This window comes from Geotrypetes seraphini, chromosome 8 (genome assembly GCF_902459505.1).
Source record: "Geotrypetes seraphini chromosome 8, aGeoSer1.1, whole genome shotgun sequence".
NCBI classification, from domain to species: Eukaryota; Metazoa; Chordata; class Amphibia; order Gymnophiona; family Dermophiidae; genus Geotrypetes; species Geotrypetes seraphini.
The window spans coordinates 146,042,093-146,064,372 of NC_047091.1; the positions used below are offsets into that span (position 1 = coordinate 146,042,093).

Here is a 22,280-nt window from a genome sequence, read left to right on the forward strand (position 1 = left end):
ACTCCCCCAGCTAAACCGCCAGAATGACAGACCGCAGTGTTTCCATGCAAAAAGAGGGAATTCTGAGAGCCCTGTTGACCCCTTTTTAAATCTAAGATGGGCTAAAAGGTCCCCATCTTCTTGGGCACCACAAAGTAAATGTTGCACCTTCTGGTGCTTGTATCCTGAGGGAATACTGGGACAACTGCTTTGAGATCTAGCAAGCGCTGAAGGGTCTGGCGAAGGCCAGAGTCTTCCATGCTGCATGATACGGAGAGGCTAGATATGATCTGGCTGAGAGAGGGCAAACTCCAGAGCATAAACGTCCCACACCAACTCCAGGACCCATTGATCGGACGGGATCTCGGCCCACTTGGGAAAAAGGTTGCGCAGCCAGGCACCTACCAGAACCAAAGGGGGCGCCGGCAACGAGTCATTGTGCAGGACGGGCAGCGGGGGAACTGGCGGAGGGATTCCCAGCCCCCCCAACGGGCCCCCTGAAAGAACTGCATGCGCTAATAAAACCGACCCTGGGAAACCCCGGAAGCCTGGAAAGTAGCAGCCCCATGCACAGGGTGATACTTGCGGAACTCCCGCAGACGTCCGCAGGCAGTGCCCCCCGAGACGCCGGGCGGGCACGGTCCTCAGGCAGGCGGGGCATCTTAGAGTCCGTCAGAGTCTGAACCAACTTATCTAAGTCCTCTCCAAACAAAAAAGACCCCCGAAAGGGAAATACGGTAAGCTGAGTTTTGGACGCAGCATCTGCCGACCAAGCGCGAAGCCACAAGGTACGTCGCGTTGCCACTCTAAAAGCCAGAGACGTAGTTGACATCCACACCAAGTCATAGAGAGCATCCGAGAGGAACGAGGCAGCCATCTCAATCTTTGCCACCTCCTGATCCACCAAGGACCAGTCATCAGACTCACAATCCAGGACACGCTCAGCCCACCGAAACACGGCGTGAGCCACCAGCCCCCCCACAAATAGTCGCCTGGACCCCCAAGGCAAAGACATCAAAATTCTGCTTAAGAATGGTCTCAAACTTATGCTCCTCAGATTCACGTAAGGCAGAACCACCCTCAACAGGCAAGGTATGCCACTTAGAAATCACCGAGACCACCGGGTCCACCACTGGCAACTTTAAAGTAGCCCTATCCCCCTCTGGGATGGGATACCAATGAGCCATGGTGCGCGCTAACCGAAACGGCGCCTCCAGTGTATTCCACTGTGCCAGTACAATATCCCAAAAATCCTGATTTAGAGGAAAAGAATGGGAAACAGTATGGATTCCCCTTAGAAGAGGGTCCCCATAAATGGGGTCTCCGGTGCGCTTCTTCAAAACACAGCTCCAAGCAGACCTGCTTAACAGGTCTGGGAGCTCATCCCTCTGAGAAAGGTGCACCATGGACGCCTTGTCGCCAGGAAACCAACGCCCTGCCACCAGCAGCCATTCCCTAGGGAGGATCCTAGAATTCCTAAAAAGTGTCCAGGTCCTCAGTCAGGCCAACACATTCCTCTGACCACCAATCCGCAACCCAAGACACTCACGGGCGCTTGGACATGGACGAGGAAGAGGGGATGCCAAAGGAGAAGAGGGAGGCAAAGCCACTGGGGGTGTGGAGGAATCTCCAGCTGCCTGAAAATAGGCTCTGCACAAAGAAAAATGTAAATAAGGGGAAAAAAACTTAGGGGCCCATGGGACTCCTTTCCACAGCAGGGGACCCAGCTGAAACCTGCCCCTGTTCTTCCAGTGTTGCAGACAAAATGGAGGGGCCAGAGAAAATGGCGAAGTTCCCACCAAAAACAACCCCTCCTGGGCCTTTAGCGGCTGGGAAGCCTGAACAGTCCCAGCCGCTAAAGCAGGCAAGCCGGCATCAGCTGTTAAAAAATAAATAAATAAAAAATCAGCCGAGAGGGAATCCTTTGTACCCTAACTGTCAGCAGTCAAGAGAATCCCTCCGTGGGCGGTGGAATAAGACCGGGCCTCCCCACTGCTCCCTGCCGACTCGCAGCCGCTGCCGAAAGAGCTCCACCACCGCTCCGGCCTGTATAGCAATTTTCAGGTCGGCCGCAAGTGCCTCGTGTCTGAACCAAATTTTGTCCCACTCCCCTGGAGAAGGGTTCAATTGCTCCATGCGCGATCTAGCAAGATTTAAAGTGCCAGTTAGTGCAAAAATATAGTAAAACAGTAAATTTAAAGGGAACAACCCTTCAGACCGGCACTACCTCAGGATTTTTTTTCAGAACAGACTCCACAGGCTCTCAAAGCAATATGCCTTGCTTGATTTAGGGGGTAAGGCTTACTGCTGAGGCTCCTCTAAAAAAATAGGGGGAGGTGGAGGAAACGGGGGGAGAGACCCCACTCAAGACCCGCCGGGTTTGATACCCCCGAGGTCAGACGGACCCCCAAAAAGGGCCCACCCAGGCTCAATTCAGCCAAAAACAGGGACTAGAAACCCCTAAACAAATTCCAACAGTCCTACCAAGGGAGATGGGTACAGCTCACTCAACACCTGCTGGAGACTGAAAGATTACTAATATGAATAGGGGAAGATATCTCTTATGTACTATTCCACAGTTTTGTTTTCAGTCTCCACCTGCTGGTTATGATTGGGATATATACCCACTTGTAAGATTTAACCTCTACCGGTCTGGAGAGTGCTAAAAAAGTGTCCATTTTGAGAATTTATATCTGCTGTCTATATTTTGCACTATGGCCACCTTTTACTAAACCGCAGTAGCGGATTTTAGCACAGGGAGTCTATGAGCGTCAAGAGCAGCATGGGGCATTCAGCGCAGTTCCCTGTGCTAAAAACTGCTATTGCAGTTTAGTAAAATGGGAGGGGATATATTTGTCTATTTTTGTATAGTTGTTACTGAGGTGACATTGCATATTTTAAAGTCATCTGCCTTGACATCTTTGAAACCCTCCCCAACTCCGAATATAAATGATAATTAACATTTTCTCTGCGTACAGTGTGCTTTGTGTTTTTAAAATTTTATTGTTGGTAGATCATTTTGACTTGGTCACTTTAAAAGTAGCTCGCAAGCCAAAAAAGTGTGGGCACCCTTGATCTAGACTGTGCCTCTGAGGGGACCACCTATAAAGAAGAGCATACTGAAGAGGAAGTATGTGGACCCGCGACCACCTCACCACATTGAGGGAAGCCACCATCGACCCCAAGACTTGGAGGAAATCCTGCACCCGAGGACACCAGGATGCTATAAGCAGGCGAATCTGAGATTGAAATTTGCTTACATGGGCCTCTAGAAGGAAGACCTTCCCAAAGGAGGTGTCGAACAGCACTCCTAGACCCTCCAGGATCTGAGATGGGAGACAACCGGCTCTTAAAGGTTGACTACCCATCCCAGCGACTGCAGAAACTCCACCACCCGAGCCTGTTACCTGGGTGCTCTCCTAGAATGACTTCGCTCAAATCAACCAGTCGTCCAGGTAGGGATGAACTATAATGCCCTCTTTTCGCAACACCACCGCAATGGCAACCATCACCTTGGTGAACGTCCGCGAAGCCATGGCCAGATCAAAGGGAAGTGCACAGAACTAATAGTGTTGCCCCAAGATCACAAAGCGCAGGAAGCAATGATGGGAGGCTCGAATAGGACCGTGCAAGAAGGCCTCTGTCAGATCTAGAGAGATCAGAAAATCCCCCAGCTGAACCGTCAGAATCACCGACCGCAGACTTTCCATGCGGAAGGAAGGCATATGAAGAGCCCTGTTGACCCCCTTCAAATCTAGGATGGGCCAAAAGGTCTCTTCTTTCTTTGGTACCACAAAGTAAATCAAGTACCAATCTGTGGCCCACTCCTGTGGGAGAACTGGAACCACTTCGTGGAGATCCAACAATCTTTGAAGGGCTCCCTCCAATTATTCCGCAAGCAACTGAAAACCTGGCTTTTCACTAAAATGTAATTCTATCCCCCTTACTCTTCTCTTCTATATATAAGTTCATGTAAACCTTTTTTATTTCCCCTTCTCTTCCTATATTTTAAGTTCTTGTAAACCGTGCCGAGCTCCACATCCGTGGAGATGATGCGGTATATAAACTTAAGGTTTAGTTTAGTCTGGTGAAAGTCTGCTGTTTCTACGCCACCTACGAGGAAGAAGCAAGAAAACGATCTGGCAAAAACGGGCAAACTCCAGAGCATAGCCATCCCAAATCACCTCCAGAACCCACTGTTCGGACGTGACCTCTGATTTGGATAAAAATCTTGCAGTCCACCGGAACCAAGACAGGCACCGGAAAGAAGTCATTGGGCAGAACAGGGTGGGCAGCAGGGGACCCGGAGGGGGCGCTATCCGCACTCCGGTGGGCCCCATGACTGCCTGTGCTGAAAGAACCTGCCTCTAGAGAGCCCAGGAGACTGAAAAGAGGCAGCCTCTCGACCAGGGCGGAAATCACGCTCACGCCCACGAGCAGCACCACCTTGAGCCAGCGGCTTAGGCATATCCTCAGACAAACGACGCACTTTAGAATGAGTTACAGTCTGAACCAACTTGTCCAAGTCCTCACCAAACAAGAAAGATCCTTTAAAGGGAAACTTTGTCAACTTAGTTTTGGACGCCGTATCTGCTGACCAAGCGCAAAGCCACACGGTACAGTGTGCTGCCACTCCAAAAGCCAACGACTTGGTAGAAGCTCACAAGAGGTCATACATGGCATCTGAAAGATAAAAAGCACCCAATTCAATCTTTGCCACTTCGCACTTTAGCAATTCCCAATCCTCAGATTTACTGTCAAGCACATGCTCGGCCCAGAGAAAACACGCCAAGCCACCAGCCCACCACACATCGCCACCAGAGCTATCACATCAAAACTCTGTTTAAAGAGGGACTTCAACTTATGCTCCTCAAGGTCCTTCAAGGCCACACCATCTTCAACAGGCACGGTATGCCTCTTGGAGACGGCCGAGACCACCGCATCCACAACAAGCGACTTCAAAGTATCCTTATCCCCTTCAGGAATGGGATACAGGCGGGCCATGGAGCGTGCAAAACGAAAGAGAACTTCCGGCACCTGCCATTGTGCGAGCATAATGTCCCGAATATCCTGATGCATAGGAAAAGAGCGGGAAGCAAAGCGGATCCCCTTCAATAAGGGGTCCACCGTACGCAGGGGCTCAAAATGCAAAGATCTGAAGAATTAGCTCATGAAGCTCTTCCAGCTGAAAAAAGCGCACAACAGACGCATCTTCGCCAGCAGGGGGGTGCTTGAACCCCTCACTGGCGGATCCATCCCCCCAAGAGGATCCAGGAAATCTCACCAAAGATCCAGGTCCTCATCAATAACATCTTACTCCTCTGGGCAAAAATCCTCATCCCAAGAGACCCTCGGGCGCATGGACAATAGAGGAGTAGAGGGGGCAAAACTGCCGCTGTATGGGGCCGCACCGGGGAAGACTTTGGGGCAAACCCCCTCCCCCTCCCCGAGACCCCCAGCGTGGACACGGAACCTCCAGCCACCAGCACATAAGCCTTACATAGTGCCAACATAAACTCAGGGGGCAAAACCCCCGGTGGACCCAAGGGACTCCCTGCCACAGCAGGGGACCCAGCAATTCCTTGCCCCTGTATTTCCAGAACAGGGGGGAGGTCACCTGAGGTAACAGAAATGAAGGAGGTTCCCACCGAAATTGGACCTGAAACCGCCAAAATCGGAGCTCCTGCAGCCTACCACGTCTGAAAAGCCTGGGACTTTCCTAACGCTGAGGTCCAGGAACCAACCGACGCGAAAAGGGAATCCCCAGCCACTCCAGTGGTAAGAGAATCCTTTTCACCTTGACCATCGATGGCTGGAGAACCCTCCACATGGGCGTCTGAGGAAGCCCGGGCTTCCCCGCGATCCAAAGCCGACTCGAAGTACACGTGGCAGGGTGCCCTGGCTGCCGGCAACCGCTGCCAACGAGACTGCCTCACCGCTCTAGCCTGCACAACACTTGCATAGGCCGGCCGCAAGTACCTTGCATCTGAAGCACAATGAACATTTTTTCCCTATAAAAGTGCTCACTGTGCTGAAAACCGCCTTAGCTGAAAGAAAAGTGCCGGTTAGATGAGAACAATAAAAATGGCAGTTTTAAAGGGAAATGAGCCCTCAGGATTTTTTATTTATTTTTTTACTGAATCAGAACAGACTCCACAGCTCTAAAAGTTGGAAGCCTGACCAACCAGGGGCCAGGCTGCCTGCTGAGGCACCACTACAAAAATGTGGGGAGGTGAAGGAAGATGGGGGGAGGGACCCAGCACGAGACCCGCCGGGTTTAACAACCCCAAGGATGGACAGATCCCCAAACAGGACCCGTCCAAGCTCCATCCAGCACAAAAGGGGAACCCAGGAGTCCAAAACAAAATTCCAACAGTACTAAGAGGGGAGGCAAATTAAGTCTTACCATCTGCTGTTGGAAAATGAGATAGACTGGATTGCTAGGGGGGAAGCTATCCTGATATACAAGTTTGTTCTCAGTCTCCACCTGCTGGTAGCAGTGAGGTATATAACCATTTGTAAGGACTATACCAGTCTACTAGGCTATACAGAACTGTGATTCTCAGAATTTAGAGATGGCGAGGGGTAGGGCATTCAGGGAAACCACCCAAAACCCCCTTTTTAAGACACCCCCCCCAAATCACTAAAACAGGCTGTCACTCTGTTACTCACTGTTCCATTGTGCTGAATGGGAGAAAATGCAGGCAAAGCTGGAACAGCATGAAGGGAGATCTAAAGCCTCTGGAAGCTGGAAAGCTAGATTTCAAGTCTTCTGACTGCTCCACAGGGCCTGACCATCACAGCCAGTGACCTCCGCCATCCTCGGATATGTTGCACAACCACCTGGCGGAGGCACACATTCTGGCTCTGATCACGGTCACGCCTCCACGGAACCGCTCAGCCTGCACTACACTCACTAGTGGACAAACCTGGGGTGAGCTAGCTCCCAATCCCAGAGCCCCGATCTGACCTGCAGGCTATCCAGGGGGCTTACTGCAGCACAGGGAACCCCCCAAAAGCAGATGTTCTTCAACAGTCTAGGATGTCCCCACAGGGAACCTCCATAGCATGAGGGCAAACCCGCAAAGGAATTACTGAAATAATTACTGAAAACTAGCAAAAGAAAACAAGAGCAGAAGAGATAAGCTCCTAAAGGCTGGCATATAGAAAGCAAGACTGGGGTCCAAGAGGCATGCTCCAGGATATGCTAGCAGAGGGAGGAGTTAAGACTTCAATCATCTGAAGCTTTCTAGTGCTTGGCAGCTAAGGATGCATAAAACCCACTGGTCCCAGAATAAAAGGGGGATTGTACAAGAAGACTGAAATTACACAAAATAAAAAATGAACAGAAAAGACAAGGTCCTACAGCCTGGCCTGTTTGAAGAAAGAAAGACTGAAGTTACAGAAACAGTGATGAGGTAAGAGGGGGAGGGGTTTAAGTCTGAAGTTTGAGGCTTCCTACAAAGTCCTGTCAGGTAGATGGAAATGACCCACTGGTCTCGAATAAAGTGGGATTATATAGGAATCTTATGTTCTTATAGAAACAGCTTCCACAATATTTGCTGGAATGGCAAGTTCTGACTTCAGGAAAAACCTACCTATCCTGTTAGAAGGGTTCATCCTTGGTAAACAACCTCCCAAAAATGAATTTTTTGCATCCACTGGTGGCATTTATTTTTAATTAAATATTTACACCGATAGTTACATCCATAAAAGGCATTAAGAGTAAAATAAATAAAATTAGTACCTTGTTTTCAAGTCTTTTAGGTAAGAACAATATTGCCCCATCAAAAGCATGGGTTCTTCCAATCAGTTCTTCATGCTGGAAAAGCAAAGCTGAGCGCAAGCGTCTAGCTTCCATCTGTGGGTTATAATCAATATGGTACTGATACAATGCCCACTGTGGACGCGAGATCAATCGGAAATGGTTGGTAGTTAGCCTTATTCTAGTACCAGAAACACCTGGGGAAAAAAACAACAAAAAAGGATTTCAATCTATCAAATCAGAAATAACAGTGTAATTTTCAATTACCTCCCATTTATTTTTGTGAGATGAACCTCAATGTTTCTTTCTTGTACAGAACTGTGTTAGAATAAAGAGTGCATAAGGAGAAACATCTAAAAAGTCAGATATGCCCTTCCATTTTTGTCTTAAGGGTAAAAATGTCACATATGCAAGAAAAATATCAGATCTGAACTAGGATGGAGACCTGCAGTAAAAAAATATATATAGGGGCTAGAGCTGTCCAGAAAAACCTAAGTTGGAAAAACTGTGCAAACTGAAGTTTTTCACAATAAAAGCAAAATGGTAGATCAATGACCATTCAAAACTGAATAAGCAACCTCATGAGCTTCTAAGAAATATTGATAAAAATAAATCACTGCCAAAACATTTTCAAAGGGAATTTTATATTGTGTATATCTGTATGAACTTTGTTGGATATGAACAACTCTAATAAGGATAAATTAGGTTCTTACCTGCTAATTTTCTTTCTTTTAGCTTCTTTAAACTGGTACAGTTGTTTACTGATGGTTACTTTACTGTGACCAGCAGGTGGAAACTGAAACCAAACTTTTTGGTTGTAGTATATTAGCTGAGGCTCCTCCTCCTACACCAGTCTGCCGAATAGCCAAGCAGAACTAAGAAAAAACTAATTTGTAACAGTAATAACACACTGAATAGGAGAATAAAACAAGCAGATAGTAACTGCTGGAAAATGCATAGAACCAAAACCCTGCAGTGAAAATGTCCCCACAGCTCACCAGCTATGCTAGCTGAGCCATAGTCGATGTTCTTGTATCTCCCCGGCCCTAGAAAAATACTAGAACCTACAGAAAAGCAAAATCTTCATGCAAACAAAAAACGCAATCACTGCAGAAAGACAGATAAGAGTGGGGAACTCTACCGGTCTAGAGAAGCTAAAAGAAAGAAAATTAGCGGGTAAGAACCTAATTTATCCTTCTTTATCACTCTCTAGACCGGTTCAGTTCTTTACTAATGGGACGTACCAAAGCAGTACCCATCAAGGGTGGGTCCCCCTGAAAGGCCGACATGAACACGCTCACCGAACACCGCATCCCGATGCGCCTGATCATCCACATGGTAGTGTCTGACTAAGGAATGCAGAGAAGACCAAACTGCAGCCTTACAAATATCCACTGGAGGCATAAGGGAAGACTCAGCCCAAGAAGCTGCCTGATCCCGAGTGAAATGAGCCTTGAGAAATTCTAAAACAGGCTTTTTCTGAAAAAGATATCTGGAAGCAATAGTCTCCTTAATCCACTGTGCAATGGCATCTCTGGAAGCACCATCCCCCTTACGAGTACCCACTAAGAGGACAAATAGATGACCTGATTTCCTGTACTCATGAGTTCGATGCACATAAGAGCGAAGGATCCGGCAGACATCCAATTTGTGCAACTGTTTCTGCTCTGAAGAACCCTCCCGACTGCCCAACACTGGGAGGACTAGAGACTGATTGACATGAAAAGGCGAAACCACTTTTGGCAGAAAAGAAGGGACAGGCCTCAACACAACCCATTCCCTAGTGAACTCCAGAAAGGAAGACTTACAAGAGAATTCCTACAGCTCAGAAACACATCTTGAAAAAATAATGACCACCAAAACGATCGCTTTAAGAGTAAAGTCCTTCAAAGAGCAGGTACCCAAAGACTCAAAAGGTGGGCACACCAGCACGGACAAGACCAGATTAAGATCTCAAGATGGAACAAACTGCCAAACAGGAGCCTTTAGCAATTTGGCAGCCCGCAAGAATCGAACCACATCAGGAATGGCAGTCAAATGCTGCCCATGTAACAACCCACAAAAGGCAGACAAGGACGCAACTCTGAGAGAAGACCAAGCCAGACCCCTATCCAGGCCATCCTGCAAAAACTCGAAGAAGTTAGACAAAGAAGCGCGAAAAGGGACCACTCCATGTACAGCACTCCACTCCTCAAATAGACGCCAAACACGCACCCTCCCTATTGTTTTTACCATAATTGTCTTCTTTTCTATTAGCAATTTGTATTTCTCTACCCATCCTTTCCTCAATTTTACATGTTTGTAATGTTAGTCTTTAACATGTTGCGAATGTTTAGTTTTTGCTGTTTTGTTGTACCCTTAATTTTATGTAATTTTAATGATATGTTCATCGCTTAGAAATTTGAGTAAGCAATTAATCAAATATACAATAAACTTGAACTTGAGAAATGGAAAGTCTCCGGGACCCCAAGAGAGTGGCGATCACTTTATCTGAATAACCTTTCTTACCTAGGCAAGCCCTTTCAAAAGCCAAGCCATAAAACAAAAGGGACCAGGATCGAACATTGGAATGGGGCCCTGAATCAGAAGGTCGGTCAAGAGAGGCAGAGGCAGAGCATCCGCCATAAGATGACAAACCAGATCCGTGTACCACAGACGCCTGGGCCAGTCCGTGCCCACCAGGATCACAAGGGCTGGATGTCGAACAATTCAAAGAACTCTGCCCACTAATAGCCATAGAGGAAACACGTACAGAAGACCCCCTGTCAGCTATGGCTGAACCAGAGCATCCAGCCCCTCTGCATTACAATCTCTGCAATGACTGAAGAAGCCGGGTGGTTTTGGCGTTGACATGCACAGCTACCCCGAGAGCCACAGGCTTGGCTGAAGCTCGCAAAAGGTCATACATGGCATTCGAGAGTAAGAAGCATCCATCTCAATCTTGGCAACTTCCTGCTCCATTAAGTCCCAGTTATCAGACTAACAGTCAAGACACACTCAGCCCAGCAAAAACAAGCCAGAGCAACAAGACCGCCACACATCGCCGCCTGGTCTACCAGGGCAGTAACATCAAAACTCTGTTTAAGGAGGGACTCCACTTTACGCTCCTCAGGGTCCCTCAATGCAGAGCCGCCCTCAACAGGCACAGTATGCCGCTTTGCGATGGCTGAGACCACTGTGTCCACCATTGGCAACTTTAAGGTGTCCCGATCTCCCTTCGGGATGGGGTACAGTACAGGCAGGCCACAGAATGCGCAAAGTGTAAAGGGGCCTCCAGCTCCTGCCACTGTGTTAGCACAATATCCCGAATATACTGATGCATAGGGAAAGAGCGGGAAGCCGAGTGGATCCCCCAAAGCATGGGATCCACTACACGTGGGAGCTCCTTCTCGGTTTCCTCGAAACATAAAACCGAGGAAACCTGAAAAAATAAGTTCATGAAGCAGCGGGGCAGTGGCGAGAGTAAGCTCCGCCCACCCCCTACGCGTCAGCGACTCACGACCGGCCTCCTCCTTAGCGAGAGCGCCTTTGCGAAGGGCCTCGAGAAGGGCCTTATACAAGGCCTAATCTAAACTCTTTTTCTCATACTCAACCAAACACACTCTTCCCTTTCTTTTCTTCTCACACCCATATGCTGTTCTTCCCTCGAACCTATCAGAGTCACTAAAACTCTCAAACTCTCTAATATCTCTATCATCATCTTTATCCTCTCTAATATATCTATCATCATCTTTATCCTTACTCACTCTCTGACATCTCAACTTTTCTCTTTACAGAAATAAATATCACATACTAGGAAATGGCAGGGAGGACACGGAGCACCAAAGCTACTATCAAGGTCAGCACTCCAGCATCCGGAGGGACCCAGGGAATGGCCGATGTCTGTACAAAGAAGGAAGAGGGAGACACAGATCGGAGGGTAGAGGTCTCAGTGCAGACCGAGACTATCCCCCTCCCAAGGTACACTACAGTCTCTACGCAGACGGAGGAGCCAGGACGAGGAAACTTAGATGAGGATATCCTGCAGGAACTGCTGAGCCTCAGGGAGGAGATAAAGCGCCTAAGGAGCATCAGGGATGACAAGGCCTTCATCGACAATGCCATCCTGGAACTGTCACACATCACAGAGAGAACCCACGACAGGTCCATCCTCAACACGCCCATACCTACAGCCCTAAATACAACGATTGGAGTACAGGAGATGATTAGAGATGCCGGCCCCTGGCAACTGGTGACCTCCTCTACGGGCAAGCGAAGAAAACACACCTCATTCTCACCTTCTTCTTCTTCTTTTTCTCTCCAACAGGGTAGTTCTACATCAATACCACAACTCACTCTCAGAAACAAATTCCAGATCCTACAAGAAGGAACCACCGAGGAAATAGCAGATAGGGCTCAGGAGGATGCCTAGCTCCCAGCCTCGAATTCAGGGCCCCCCCCCCCGGAAGGAATGTAGAGTGGTAGTCATTGGAGACTCCATGCTAAGAGGCACCGAGGGACCCATTTGCAGGCCTAATTTGCAGTCAAGAGAGGTCTGCTGTCTCCCTGGAGCAAGGATCCAGGATATTACTACAAGCCTTGACAAACTTCTAAAACCTAACGATTATTTTCCCATGTTTCTCAACCATGTAGGCACAAACGACACTGATAAGAGTACCACAGAGAACATTCCCAGAGACTTTGGAGCACTAGGTAAGAAGTTGAAGCAAATAGGGGCGCAGGTGGTCTTTTCATCGATTCTTCCGGTAAGAAACAAAGGCAGAGCTAGAGAAGAGCGCATCCAACGGACTAACGAATGGCTACGCGAATGGTGTAAAGAAATGAACTTTGGATTCCTAGACCACGGCGAGACACTCCAGGGACTACAAGGACCAGACGGACTTCACTTGACCTGAAGAGGTAGGAGCGTGTTTGGACATCGTCTGGCCCACCTACTCCATAGGGCTTTAAACTAGGTAAGTTGGGGGAGGGTACATACTTATATCCCAGAGCAGTAAGAAACCATACTGAGGAGGCAAGTCGCACTAAAGAGCCTAAGGTAAGTACCAATGATATCCACGATAATTCAGGGAGAGTTAGTAATAATAATTTAGGAGCCACACTAACTCATAAGGGAATCTATCCGCAGGCATGGAGGGCTATGTATGTTAATGCACACAGTTTGGGCAATAAAATTCTAGAATTGGAAACTGAAATAGCAAATGCCGATCTTGATGTAATAGCCATATCCGAAACCTGGTTCACGGACTCACATGGGTGGGATATGGTCATACCGGGCTACAACCTACTTCGTTGTGACAGGGAAGGTAAATCGGGAGGAGGTGTAGCGCTATACACCAGGGAATGCATCAAAACTACCAGAATCACAGATGTAGGATATACCGGGGAATCACTCTGGGTGAACCTGGCCAGAGGGAATGAAAAATGCCTTTACCTTGGTGTGATATACAGATATACAGGCAACAGGAAAACAAAGACATGGAATTAATCAAAGACATAGAGAACATCACACTACGCGGGGACACAGTAGTGCTGGGAGACTTCAACATGCCCGATGTAGATTGGAACACACTCACCGCAACTACAGGTAGCAGTAAAAGAATATTAACCTCCATAAAGGGTGCACGTCTCAAGCAAATGGTGCTGGAACCCACCAGGGACCAGGCGATTCTGGACCTGGTACTCACCAACGGGGATAGCGTCTTAGATGTCTCGGTGGGTGATACACTGGCCTCCAGCGACCATAATATGATATGGCTCAACCTCAGGAAAGGTTTCTCTAAGTCAACCACAGCAACAAGGGTTCTCAACTTTAGAGGCACGGACTTCAACCGTATGGGAGATTTCGTCTATCAGGAGCTATATAAACAAACAAAATCTGACAATTTAGAGGATATGTGGTCGTCTCTGAAGTCTATCCTACATGAAGCAACAAACCGATACATAAGAACAGTAAGTAAAAGCAGGAGAACCAAAAGACCCCGATGTTTCACTAAAGAAATTTCGGACCTAGTTAAGAAGAAAAAGGAAGCATTCATCACCTACAAACATTTAGGGTACCAGGAGGCGAAAAAGGACTACCTAAACAGAGCTAAATCTGTCAAAAAAGAAGTCAGAGAGGCCAAACTCCGAATGGAAGAAGAGCTAGCACGGAATATTAAGAAAGGGGATAAAACTTTCTTTAGCTATATTAGTGACAGGAAAAGAAACAAAGTTGGGATAGAACGGCTGAAGCAATCGGACGGTAACTTTGCAGAATCAGATTCTGCCTAGGCAAACCTACTAAACGAATACTTCTGTTCAGTCTTCACCTGTGAAGCACCAGGAGCTGGTCCACAACTTCAGACGGGAGATAACCAGAAAGACCCGTTTCAGGATTTCGAGTTTACGCCAAGTAGCGTCTACAATGAACTATCAAGACTCAAAGTAAACAAGGCCATGGGACCGGACAACCTACACCCCAGGGTGCTCAGGGAATTGAGCGAAGTCCTGGCGGAACCATTATCTGTGCTTTTCAATCTTTCCTTACGCACAGGAAGAGTCCCCTTGGACTGGAAAACAGCTAACGTAGTTCCACTCCACAAAAAGGGCTGCAGGACAGAGACGGCAAACTACAGACCAGTGAGTCTCACATCTGTAGTGTGTAAACTCATGGAAACTCTGATTAAACAGAATCTTGACACAATCTTAAACGAGGATAACCTACGTGACCCCCACCAACACGGGTTCACCCAGGGTAGATCATGCCAATCTAATCTGATTAACTTTTTTGACTGGGTTACTAGACAACTGGATGCCGGAGAATCACTGGATGTGGTATATTTGGATTTCAGTAAAGCATTTGATAGCGTCCCACACAGAAGGCTATTGAACAAGTTGAAAACGATGGGGTTGGGAGACACTCTAACTACTTGGGTTGGGGATTGGCTGAGCGGTAGACTTCAAAGGGTGGTGGTGAACGGTATCCCATCCAAGGCGTCGGATGTGATCAGTGGGGTGCCGCAGGGCTCAGTCCTGGGCCCGATTTTATTCAATTTATTCATAAGAGATATGACGCAAGGACTTAAAGGAAGGGTTGCACTGTTTGCTGACGACGCCAAACTTTGCAACATAGTAGGCAAAAGCGTATTACCTGACAATATGACACATGATCTACTACTGCTGGAAAGATGGTCAACTACTTGGCAGCTAGGCTTCAATGCTAAAAAATGCAAGATAATGCACCTGGGCAAGAGTAATCCGCGTAGAACTTATGTACTGAATGGGGAAACATTGGTTAAGACCACCGCAGAACGCGATCTAGGGGTGATTATTAGTGAGGATATGAAGGCTGCCAATCAAGTGGAGAAGGCTTCCTCCAGGGCAAGACAGATGATGGGTTGCATCCGCAGAGGTTTTGTCAGCAGGAGACCTGAAGTAATGATGCCGTTATACAGATCCATGGTGAGGCCTCACTTAGAGTACTGTGTTCAGTTCTGGAGACCACACTACCGTAAAGACATACTAAGAATCGAGTCGGTTCAACGAATGGCGACAAGGATGGTCTTGGGGCTCAAGGATCTCACGTATGAAGAAAGACTAAAAAAGTTGCGGCTGTACTCACTTGAGGAAAGAAGAGAACGGGGAGACATGATTGAAACGTATAAGTACATCACAGGACGCATCGAGTTGGAAGATGATCTCTTCTGTCTCATGGGACCCTCAAACACCAGAGGGCATCCGATGAAAATCAGGGGAGGGAAATTTCGTAGCGACTCCAGAAAGTACTTCTTCACCGAGAGAGTGGTAGATCATTGGAATAGACTCCCATTGCAGGTGATTAAGGCCAGCAGTGTGACGGATTTTAAGAAGAAATGGGATATTCACGTGGGATCTCTAGGGGAGTGAACTCTGGGGGGCGGATAATTGGAATGGGCAGACTTGGTGGGCTATAGCCCTTTTCTGCCGTCTTTTTCTATGTTTCTATGTTTCTAAGCTCGCCCCGCTGAAAAATGAGCACCACGGATGCATCCTCGCCAATAGGCAGAGGCGCAAAACTGCCGCTAATGGAATCCATTGGTCCAGGTCCTCATCAACCAACTCCTGCTCCTCCTGAGAAAAATCATTGTTCCAAGAGACCTGCAGCCACCTGGACAAGAGAGGAGGGGGAAGTCGAGGGGGAAGTTGAGGGCCCCCCCCCCCGTAGATGAAAGCAGGACCTCAGGCCTTAGACCAGGGGTGTCAAAGTCCCTCCTCGAGGGCCGGAATCCAGTCGGGTTTTCTGGATTTCCCCAATGAATATGCATTGAAAGCAGTGCATGCAAATAGATCTCATGCAGATTCATTGGGGAAATCCTGAAAACCCGACTGGATTCTGGCCCTCGAGGACCGACTTTGACACCTGTGCCTTAGACAAATAAGCCTTACCATAGAGCTAACACTAAATCTGCGGAAAAACCCCTGGCGGCCCCATGGGACTCCCTGCCACAGCAGGGGACCCAGCTGAGACCTCCAGAGGCCTGCAGCGACTGTGAGGTCTGAATCGCCCCAGCCACTAAAGCAGGCAAGCCGGCAGCAGCAGTAAGGGAGTCCCCAGCCGCTTCGGCCCTGACCACTGGCGACTGGGAAATCCGCTGCATGGGCAGCAGGGGAAGCCCAGGCTTCCCTGCTGTCTGCTGCCGACTCGCGAGGCACTTGCAGAGGGAATTCCTGGCCGCTGGCACCCAATGCCGTCGCGGATCCCTCTTCCACTCCGGCCTGCACAGCGCTTGCACAAGCAGGCCATGAGTGCCTCGTGTCTGGAGCATAATGAGCACTTTTTCCCCTGCAAATTGCTCATTGCTTCACACGCCACCTAGCTGGAAGAAAAGTGCTGGTTAGTTGAAAAATACAGCAAAATTAAATAGAAAGAGCCCTTTAGACCAGCACAGCCTCAGGATTTGGATTTTATTTATGTTTTGTTTTTTCAGAACAGACTCCACTGGCTCTCTAAGCAGGAAGCCTGACCGGTATTGGTGGCCTGGCTGCCAGCTGAGGCACCGCTACAAAAACTTGGGGAGGCGGAGGAAGGGGGGAGGGACCCAACTCGAGACCCATCGGGTTTGACACCTCCAAGGTTGGATGAACCCCCAAACAGGATCCGTCCAAGCTCCATCCGGCACCAGAAAAGTGGACCAGGAGTCCTAAACAAATTCCAATAGCTATAACAAAGGGAGCTTAATTTACTCTATCTTACCACCTGTTTGGAGACTGAGAAAGACTGGTGTAGGAAGGGGAGCCTCAGCTAATATACTATAACCAAAACATTTGTTCTCAGTCTCCACCTGCTGAGATATTACCCTTCAATCTTTCCCTGAACAAGGGAAAAGTACCCCTAGACTGGAAAACTGCCAATGTTATCCCGCTCCACAAAAAGCACAGTTACTTACCGTAACAGGTGTTATCCAGGGACAGCAGGCAGATATTCTTAACACATGGGTGACGTCACCGACGGAGCCCTCGGTACGGACCTTTTTAACTAGAAGTTTCTAGTTGGCCGCACCGCGCGTGCGCGAGTGCCTTCCCGCCCGACGGAGGAGTGCGTGGTCCCCAGTTAGGATAAGCCAGCTAAGAAGCCAACCCGGGGAGGTGGGTGGGACGTAAGAATATCTGCCTGCTGTCCCTGGATAACACCTGTTACGGTAAGTAACTGTGCTTTATCCCAGGACAAGCAGGCAGCATATTCTTAACACATGGGTGACCTCCAAGCTAACAGAGAGGGAGGTGGGATGGTTGGCCATTAGGAAAATAAATTTTGTAACACAGACTGGCCGAAGTGCCCATCCCGTCTGGAGAAAGCATCCAGACAGTAGTGAGTAGTGAACGTGTGAACTGAGGACCAAGTGGCCGCCTTGCAGATTTCCTCGATGGGCGTGGAACGGAGGAAAGCTACAGAAGCAGCCATAGCTCGGACTCTGTGGGCCGTGACAGTTCCTTCCAGTGAGAGACCGGCCCGAGCATAGCAGAAAGCAATACAGGCAGCAAGCCAATTTGAAAGTGTCCGTTTGGAGACAGGACGACCCAAACGGTTGGGATCGAAAGATAAAAAAAGCTGAGGGGATGTTCGGTGAGCTCTGGTACGATCAAGGTAGTAAGCAAGGGCACGCTTACAATCCAGCGTGTGCAACGCCTGTTCCCCAGGATGCGAGTGAGGCTTAGGGAAGAAGACGGGCAGCACAATGGACTGGTTAAGGTGAAAAGCCGAGACCACCTTGGGAAGGAATTTAGGGTGGGTACGCAGAACAACCTTGTCATGGTGAAAAACAGTGAAAGGTGGGTCGGCAACCAGTGCATGCAGTTCGCTAACCCTCCTGGCAGAGGTGATGGCAATTAGGAAAAGCACCTTCCAGGTAAGAAGCCTGAGCGAAGTTGTGGCAAGAGGCTCAAACGGAGGTTTCATGAGAGCTGAGAGAACCACATTCAGGTCCCAGACGACAGGAGGAGGCTTGAGAGGCGGTTTGATATTGAAGAGCCCTCTCATAAATCTGGAAACCAGAGGATGAGCCGTGAGGGGTTTTCCGAGAATAGGCTCATGAAACGCAGTGATGGCACCGAGGTGGACTCTGATGGAGGTAGTTTTGAGGCCAGCATTGGACAGTGAGAGCAAATAGTCCAAGACAGTTTCCACCGCCAAGGAGGTGGGTTCCTGATGATGCCGGAGACACCACGAGGAGAATCTGGTCCACTTCTGATGGTAACATTGGAGAGTGGCCGGTTTCCTGGAGGCGTCCAAAATGAGGCGGACCGGTTGAGATAGATTCTCCGGAGAGGTCAGCCCGAGAGAAACCAAGCTGTCAGGTGGAGTGAAGACAGGTTGGGATGCAGTAGAGACTGATGCTGCTGTGTAAGTAGAGTAGGAAACACAGGAAGAGGAATGGGCTCCCTGGAGCTGAGTTGGAGCAGGAGGGAGAACCAGTGTTGACGAGGCCACCGAGGGGCGATGAGGATCATGGTGGCGTTGTCCTTGCGGAGTTTGGACAAGGTTCGCAACATCAGAGGAAGTGGAGGGAAGGCATACAGGAACCGATCCCTCCAGTCGAGCAGGAATGCATCCGGAGCCAGACGGTGAGGAGAGAAGAGTCTGGAACAGAATTGGGGCAGCTGATGGTTGTGAGGTGCTGCAAAGAGGTCCACCTGCGGAGTGCCCCATCGAGCAAAGATGGAGAGCAGAGTCGGAGGGTCCAACGTCCACTCGTGAGGTTGAAGGATGCGGCTGAGATTGTCGGCCAGAGAGTTCTGTTCGCCCTGGATATAGACCGCCCTGAGAAAGAGATTGCGGTCCGTGGCCCAGGTCCAGATGCGCAGAGCCTCCAAACAAAGGGGGCGAGATCCGGTGCCGCCTTGCTTGTTTATGTAGTACATGGCGACTTGATTGTCTGTGCACAGGAGGAGGACTTGAGGGCAGAGAAGATGTTGGAAAGCCTTTAGGGCGTAGAACATGGCTCTGAGTTCCAGGAAATTTATGTGATGACGACGCTCCTGTGGGGTCCAAAGTCCCTGGGTGCGTAGATCTCCCAGGTGAGCTCCCCATGCGTAGGGGGACGCATCGGTGGTGATGATCATAGAGTGAGGGGGCAGATGAAAGAGTAGACCCCTGGAAAGATTTGAGGAGTTCAACCACCATTGGAGAGATTGCTGAAGAGATGATGTCACAGAGATGGGATGAGAAAGAAGATCTGTAGTCTGTGACCATTGGTTGGCGAGAGTCCACTGAGGCGTACGAAGGTGGAGACGTGCCAGAGGAAGGACATGCACCGTCGAGGCCATGTGACCCAGGAGGACCATCATCTGTCGGGCAGGAATGGAGGGATACATGAGTACCTGACGGCAGAGATGGAGCAGGGTCTGCTTGCGATCGGAGGGGAGAAAGGCCCTCATCAGCGTGGTGTCCAGAACTGCTCCAATGAATTGAAGTCGCTGGGTGGGAAGCAGATGCGACTTGGGGTAGTTGATCTCGAACCCCAGGAGGTGGAGGAGAGAGATGGTGTGATGAGTAGCTTGTAGCACGAGTTGAGATGAAGGTGCTTTCACCAACCAATCGTCCAAGTAGGGGAACACCTGGAGGTTGTGAGACCTGAGGAAGGCCGCTACCACTATCAGGCATTTGGTAAAGACTCTGGGGGAGGAGGCGAGGCCAAACGGTAGCACTTTGTACTGATAGTGGTGGTGTAGCACCTGGAACCGCAGGTAGCGGCGAGAGTTCTGATGGATGGAGATGTGAGTGTAGGCCTCTTTGAGGTCCAGGGAACATAGCCAGTCGTGTTGAGAAAGAAGAGGGTAAAGTGTGGCAAGGGAGAGCATCCTGAACTTTTCCTTGACCAGACACTTGTTGAGGTCCCTGAGATCGAGAATGGGACGGAGGTCTCCCGTCTTTTTGGGTACGAGGAAGTAGCGGGAGTAGAATCCCTGACCCCTTTGATCTGGAGGTACTTCTTCGATGGCATTGAGAAGGAGGAGGGATTGAACCTCCCTCAGGAGGAGGGGGGTTTGAGAGGAGTGTGAAGCAGACTCTACGGGAAGGTTGTCCGGTGGAAGAGTCTGGAAGTTGAGAGAGTAGCCGTGGCGGATGATGTTGAGGACCCACTGGTCTGACGTGATGACTTCCCAACAGCTTGAGAAAATGGTGAGACGACCCCCTATAGGCTGTGGAAGAGGCAGCGAGGGTGGATGACTGGTTATGCCCTGGAGAGAAGAGTCAAAAGGGCTGAGATTGTTTAGCAGGCTGAGAAGGCTTGGAGGGTTGAGTGGCCTGGGATCAAGCCTGGGCATGGTGCTGCTGTTGACGGGGTCGCCGAGATTGTTGAGGAGGCGGGTTGAGTGGTCTGGCTGAGAACCTCCGCTGGTAAGATGATTGAGGCCGATAGGGTCGAGCAGGCGGAGCCTTCTTTTTCGGCTTGATCAGGGTGTCCCATCTGGTCTCATGGGCCGAGAGTTTCTGGGTGGTGGAATCCAGGGACTCTCCAAAGAGTTCATCCCCGAGACAGGGGGCGTTGGCCAAACGATCCTGGTGGTTGATGTCCAGGTCGGAGACTCTGAGCCAGGCTAATCGACGCATGGCTACGGCCATGGCAGAGGCCCGAGAGGTGAGCTCGAAGGAGTCGTATATTGAGCGGACCATATATTTTCGCATCTGGAGAAGACCAGAGATGTGTTGTTGGAATAGCGGGACCTTTCGCTCAGGAAGGTACTTCTGGAGGGCAGACAGTTGTTGGACCAAATGTTTCAGATAGAAAGAAAAATGGAAGGAATAGTTGTTTGCCCTGTTGGCAAGCATGGCATTCTGGTAAAGCCTCTTGCCAAACTTGTCCATGGTCTTACCTTCTCTGCCAGGAGGGGTAGAGGCATAGACACTGGAGCCCTGAGTCTTTTTTAAGGTGGATTCCACCAGAAGGGACTCATGGGGCAATTGAGATTTGTCGAATCCAGGAATAGGAATGACACGGTAAAGGTTGTCCAGTTTACGGGGGGCTCCCGGTACCGTGAGGGGATTTTCCAAGTTTTTGTAGAACGTTTCCCGTAGGATGTCATGCACGGGAAGCTTGAGGAACTCCTTAGGAGGTTGCTCAAAGTCTAAAGCCTCTAGGAAGGCTTGAGACTTTTTTGAGTCAGATTCTAGAGGAAGGGACAGGGCAGCAGACATTTCTCTCAAAAATTTAGAAAAGGAGGACTGCTCTGGTTTAGAGGTGGCATCGGGTGCCGATGGTTCCTCATCAGATGAGGAGGGATCCTCCTCGGTACCGAGAGGAGTTTCCTCCCATAAGTCAGGGTCCCTGACCTCTGGTGCATGTCGAGACACCGGGGTGGAGGGCGCGGTATGGCGAGTCTTGGACAAAGACTTTCCAGAGCGCACCGAAACGGTACCAGGGGAGGACGACCGGCGTCTATCTCGGTCCCGAGAAGAGTGCCGTACCGCCTGGTGCCGAGGAGGATCCACTGTGGCCTGAGAATGAACCACTGGATCGCCATGAAGTTGTTGGGCCGAGAGGATCGGCATGGAGGTGTTCACCGGTACCGAAGGGGTGGACACCGGGGGCTCGGTACGGGGCTCGGGCCGGTCTGGTACCGGAAGGAGCGGTGCCAGGATAGTGGGTAACAGTTGTTCAAGTTGTTTCTTCAACTGTTCCTGGAGTTGAGCCTTTAAGATGGCCGAGATACGGTCATCTAGGGGTGGCATCGGAACCGCTTTCTTTTTCTTCGGTTCCTTAGATGCCGCTCCACGCCCCGGCGATGAGGAGGCCGATGACGAGGCACTCACCGAGATCGGGGCGGAGCGTTTGCGGGACCGGTGCGATGCCGGTAAGGACGGTGTCGCCACCGTAGCTGGAGGGCGCTCGAGGGAAGAGGAAGGCTTCTTAGCCGGCTTACCTGGCGCCAGCGACGCCGATGTGGGGTCGGTCGGTGTCGAGGTCGACGGTGCCGATTTTTGAGGTACCGCCGTTGAAGGTGAGGAGTCCATCGCCGACTCGGTGCCGAAGAGAAGAGTTTGTTGAATTCTTCGGTTTTTAAGAGTTCTCTTTTG

At 49.7% G+C, this 22,280-nt stretch overlaps 1 protein-coding gene across 7 annotated transcripts in view; it reads right to left on the reverse strand.

Annotated features, from left to right (window-relative positions):
• Nucleotides 1-22,280, reverse strand: part of PIWIL1 (piwi like RNA-mediated gene silencing 1) — a 420,330-nt gene that overhangs the window by 330,979 nt on the left and 67,071 nt on the right. For all 7 annotated transcript variants that reach the window (XM_033957205.1, XM_033957206.1, XM_033957208.1 and 4 more), the window contains exon 5: nt 7,727-7,941. In XM_033957205.1, the coding sequence (XP_033813096.1) occupies nt 7,727-7,941 (215 nt within the window). The remainder of the gene's footprint in view (nt 1-7,726; nt 7,942-22,280) is intronic.